At 59.0% G+C, this 5,271-nt stretch overlaps 1 protein-coding gene across 1 annotated transcript in view; it reads left to right on the top strand.

The window, feature by feature from the left end:
- LOC101658411 (SCO-spondin) overlaps positions 1-5,271 on the top strand; it is a 25,263-nt gene that overhangs the window by 14,365 nt on the left and 5,627 nt on the right. Inside the window, 11 exon segments of the mRNA XM_045288901.1 lie at positions 1,299-1,361; positions 1,567-1,694; positions 1,935-1,974; positions 3,016-3,147; positions 4,029-4,085; positions 4,087-4,136; positions 4,139-4,210; positions 4,275-4,448; positions 4,938-5,053; positions 5,055-5,101; positions 5,103-5,134. Coding sequence (XP_045144836.1) covers positions 1,299-1,361; positions 1,567-1,694; positions 1,935-1,974; positions 3,016-3,147; positions 4,029-4,085; positions 4,087-4,136; positions 4,139-4,210; positions 4,275-4,448; positions 4,938-5,053; positions 5,055-5,101; positions 5,103-5,134 — 911 coding nt within the window.

The following is a 5,271-nucleotide window of genomic DNA, read 5'->3' as shown; positions in this document are numbered from 1 at the left end:
GGCAGTTAGATAAACCAAACTCACTTCCATTGAGTCCATTCTGATTCATAGAGACGCTGTGGGCAGGGAAGAACCACCCCTGGCTTGCAGAGTCAGTCTTACTAGTGGAGAAAGTCTCATTTTTCTTTGTGACAGCAGCTGGTGGTTTTGAACTGCTGACATTGCATTATCAGTCCACTCCACCAAGGGTTCCCCAAGACCTTCAATTAGGTGCCCTCAAGCCCTCAATTCCCACTGGGGCCCAGCAGGCTCTGTCCCACTCAGCATGCCCCCCCACCCCTCCCTGTGAGGAACAGAAAGATTTCTCTTAAGCTGTCTCCCAAATAATATGTACCAGACTTAGCTGCTTGAGTATGACTGTACACTAGGCGGTCAGCGAAAGTAGGTCAGAGGTTATTCTCCTTAACATCAGCCATCTAGAGCAACCAGACTGTATAGTCTGACTCACCCTAAGTAGGGCCCAGTCCTTCTGGCATTGTTCCTTTGAAGGAGTGCCTGAAGGCAAGCCCGGGACCACTCTAGGATGACTAAGCTTATCGAGTCCAGGGGTCCACCCATCTTGCCACACATGCCCCCCTATTCCCTCCTCTTTCTATTGCGCGTTCACCCCTAGGTCATCCCCCTCCTGTTGCTTGTATTACCTATGTTGCTACCCCTCCCTATGACGTAGGTTAGTGTCTGTTATCAGGGGGCTTGCATGCCTCCCAGGATAGTAATTGTCTGTTTTATTGTATGAGACACCAGAGTGATCAAACTTGTTCAAGGATGGATTGTACTGCCCCTTTCTGTGATGTATGATTCTGTAATCAGATCCCCCTAAAGTGATATGATGCGTGGTTAGCAATAAATAAGGAGGCTCCCTGGTTCTCGGGAGGGTGGATGAGGAGGACCGGGCAGCTGCTTCTACTCTGACGGCTAAGTCCCCTCCACGAGGACCATCAAATAGGGCTGAGGTGAGCAATGCTACCCTGAATTGCGTCTGACTCCATTACTTGACTCCATCTTTTAACTCTCATGCTATGACTTTACTATAATCTTTTCTTGTTATCACTGTTATCAGTGTTATGTTTCTTGTTATCACCTACCGAACCTGTGATGTTTTGTGGGGTTCCCTCTTCCCTTTAACCCCACACCTCCCCATCCCCAGATCCCTGCTATTCACTACTGAGTCTGGCTGGATGCCACCAGGGGAGCCTGCGGTTGGAACACCCGGCCTGGGCTGCCTCCCTGGCAGCTACCACTGAGCGCAGCCCTGGGGAGGCCCAGCCTGAACCGCGCACCCCCAGCTCTGTCCCTAGGCCGCCCGCCACCGCCTCAGGTACCGCCCCCGGGAGAGAGGGCGGGCCCCGACGCAGGAGCAGGTGCGCGCGCGGGGTGAGTGGGCAGGACTTTGCATCGCAGTGGTGCAGGTGGCCTCAGAAGTAACCGCAGCCAGTTCCGCCCGACAGACGGCTGAAGTTGGTCCCCCGCGCAGCAGACAAGGGCCCGAGTTGGGGTGGGGAGTGCGGGTCGAGCAGGATGCGGCCCAGGACGCGGGAGCCCTATGATGCCGGCCTCACCTGGGAGCCGGGACGCCGGGAGCCCCTCTGTGCAAACCTTCGGCCGGATGGTGCAGGCGCAGCACGTGCGGGTCTGGCTCCGGGGCACTCAAGACGGCACCCCTCCGCGGGTGGCGCTGCTGGGCTGCGAGCCAGGCAAGGGGCGCTGGACGGCTGGGCGGGGCTGCTAGCCGGGTAGGGGCGGGGCCAGAAGGCTGGGCGGGGCCGCGAGCCCGGTAGAGGAGAGGCTGGGAGGTCCTGGGCGGGGCTGTAGGGTGGTAAGGGCGAGCCTGGGAGACCCAGCCTGGCGTCCAGGCCCTCCAGCATGCTAGGGAGCTGTAACCGGTGAGTGTGCCCGGAGGCGGGTTGCGTGCGATGGTATGGCTGACTGCGCAGACGGCTTGGAGGAAGAGGGCTGCGGGCCCGGCGGCGGCAGGTACTCAAATGCCCCACCAAGCAGGGCCACAGACAGGAGGAGCCCTGGAGGGATAGAGGGTGTCGCAGTGCCTTCACCCCAAGACGCCCTAGCCCAGCTTGGAAATACAGAATGCCAAAGCAGGAATGGGGGTTGGGGCAGCTCAGAGCAGGGTGGGGGCTCTAAGGGGAGCAGCCTGACCCCTTTGGTGGTTCCTCTCCCAGGGTGCGCCCCACAACAAGGACCCTGAGCCCCTCACCTGCATGGCCTGGAGAGGTGAGCTGCTGTGGAGGGGGGTGATGCACCAGCACTTGCTGAGTTTAACCGTATGCAAATGTGTGAGTTCAGTGTGAGCATGTGTCTGAGGGGGTGGACGTATCTTGGAGTAGGCCACTGCTCACCTCTGCCCTGGGCAGGGGGAGGGGTATGTGGGCAAGGTGGTAGCCCATGTGGTTGCTAACCCCCTCCTCTCAGGGCCTGGCAGGGACTGAGCTTTGGTGTACCTGGCAAGAATCACCAGAATCCCCCACAGGTGTGTGTACTGGCTCCAGACCCCTGTAAGCATCACCGCTGTCCAGGAGTCCAAGCTTCTGGTCCTGGGCCTGTGACATCTCCTAGGGTGAGGGACCCTTCTAGAAGGTGTTGAGGGGTGTCCCATGGACTTCCTCCCACCAATGTTCCCACAGAGAAGGGGCCAGCAGGCTCACCCCCAACCTCTGAGTCCCCTCGCTCATGCTCTGAAGAGCCCACAGTGCCAGCAGCCACCACTTCCTGGCCAGGGACCAGGGCGCTCCAACAAGAAACGATGACTATGTTGGGGCACTCCCCCCAGGAGATGGCTAACGTGGCCACCACTGATAGGGTTTCACAGCCTGGTACCTCTATAGCTTGTGTGATCCCAACTATGACCCTCTGGGAGTGGCCCCCAAAGTCTCTCTTAACAGACAGGGGTGGGTCTCCAGGTCCCCTTATTGACCAGGTGCCCAGAGGGTCCTTCATGAGTCTGGAATGGGGCCCCCAGGTAGTGTACGAGCCATACCACTGACTACATGGTGATGGCAGGCCCGACTGTGCGCCCCGGACCTTCCCCTCCACACAGTGTGGCCCAGGGCAGGTGAACTGCAGGATGCTAGGCTGTGTGGAGCCGGAGCAGCTGTGTGAGGGGCAAGAGGACTGTCTGGATGGCTCCGATGAGTAGCACTGCAGTGACCAAGGTGGACATTAGCCTGGGCTGTGGTGCCAGAGGGTCTCAGGCTGGAGTCCCCGGGGCCCCATTTCTGGTTTCATGGAAAGGGCATAGAGAAACGTTAGGTGGCAGGGAGCAGAGAGGGAGAGCCATGCAAACAACACAGGCATGTGTTTGGGATGGGGACAAGGGCATCAGAGAGGCCACCAGTCTGCCCAGTCACCCATGAGCCTGTCTGGGGGTCTGTCCTATTATCCATCCACCCCTGAACCTGTCTGGGGGTCTGTCCTTCTATTATCTACCCATGCATGAGCCTGTCTGGGGGTCTTTCTTATTATCTATCCACCCATGAACCTGTCTGGAGGTCCGTTCTTCTATTATCTATCCATGAGTCTGCCTGGGGTGTGTCCTATTATCTACCCATCCATGACCCTGTCTGGGGTCTGTCCTATTATCTATCCATCCATGAGCCTCTCAATCAGCCATTGTTCGTTAACTGATGCATCTGCACTAATTTATCTGTCTGTCCACCCATTTACCTATTCTTCTATTCATGTGTTCATTTGTCCGTCACTCAGCTGTCCATCCAGCTGTCCATCCTTTCATTTAGTCAAAGTAAAATGTGGTGTCCAAGATCCATGGCAAAGGCTTCCCAAGTCTTTCAAAGGAGAAAGCAAAGGAGGGCCAGGGTGCCAGAGAGGTCAGCTGCTCCTGTGGCCATGCCAGTCTCTGTGCACACCCCGAGGGCCTTTGATGAGCAGAGGGAAAGCTACATGGGACCTAGGTGGCACTAGGCATTGCAGTAGGGAAGCCAGGCCTCTGGTCACCTCACTCTATCTCTCTGACCGTGGGGTGGAGGGGCCATCTGTCCTCCAGCCAGGAACCAAAGACTCCTTCCTTGCTCCTGGGCAGTGAGCATTGTGCCTTGCTGGTGCCCACGATGGCCCTCATGGGTTGCCGGCCATCTGCTCCCCACGACAGCTGCACTGCAGCAGTGGGAGTGCCTTCCTGCCTCTCGGCGCTGTGACCTGCAGCCCGACTGCCAAGACAGCTCTGACGAAGACAACTGCGGTACGTGAAGCCCCCCAGCTATGCCTGCCCCTGGCTGCCCTGACCATGTTGCCCCACCCTGCAGTGGACTGTGTACTGGCACCCTGGTCTGGCTGGAGCAGCTGCAGCCAGAGCTGTGGGCCAGGCCAGGCCATTCAGCACAGGCAGCTGCTCCAGGCACCCTTGCTTGGGGGCAGCTGTCCACCTGACTATGTCTGAAGTTGGCCCTGCTTCCTTCACGCCTGCCCAGATGAGCCAGGCCCTACCCTCCATCAGGAACCCAGCCAGTCCCTTCCCGAGGGGTCCTGGGTGAAGCCTGAACCTGAAATAGTAGTCACCTGCCTGAGAAGGTACTCTGAGGACCCAAGGGAGGGATGGTTAAGGGTGGGCTTCTGTAGGCCTGTGGGCCTGAGGACCGTCCCCTGCCCATCCATGTGCAGCAGAGGGGTTTTCCACACTGGAGGCGGCTCCTCAAACCACATCTCACCTCCTCATCTGCCAGCCCCTTCCCTTCCCGTTTCCACTCGCTGCCACCACAGGTTTCCTATGCCCCGCTCCCAGGCCCAGTTCCTTCCAGGGATCTAGCTGTGCCCTGACCTTCCCTGGGCCATTCCATCGGCAGGAGTTCCCCTGAGTACTGCCTAGCCAGGGCCTAGGGGACAGGGTCCTCTCTGGCTGCCTATTCTCTGGCTCTGCTCCAAGAGTCTCTCCTGGTCACCACCTACAGCTTCCGGCTTCTCCTTCCCAGTGGCTGGGGTGTGAGCTCTGTGGGAGGCCTGGTGGCCCTGCAGCGTCTCCTGTGGGGGTGGCCATTGGAGTCGCAGGAGGAGCTGTGAGGACACCCCACCACCACCACCACCACCCCGCCCCGCCCAAGGACAGTGGTGCCCCCTGCCCTGGGACTTCTCAGGAGTTGCACCCTGCAGCCCTGTGGAGGTGGCCCCAGTAAGGGGTGGGGGGCAGAGGGGAGCCTGTTGGATGAGCAACCTGGTGTTGTGTCCCTGACTATGTGCCGCCTCCCCCCACCCAACCTGGTGCTGTGCCCCTGACTATGTGCCGCCTCCCCCTACCCAACCTGGTGC

The sequence above is a fragment of the Echinops telfairi genome, unplaced genomic scaffold (genome assembly GCF_000313985.2).
Source record: "Echinops telfairi isolate 266 unplaced genomic scaffold, ASM31398v2 ScPeMD7_23;HRSCAF=83, whole genome shotgun sequence".
Lineage (NCBI taxonomy): Eukaryota > Metazoa > Chordata > Mammalia > Afrosoricida > Tenrecidae > Echinops > Echinops telfairi.
The sequence above is the reverse complement of the archived record's forward strand: the minus strand, read 5'-3'. Positions and strand labels throughout refer to the sequence as shown.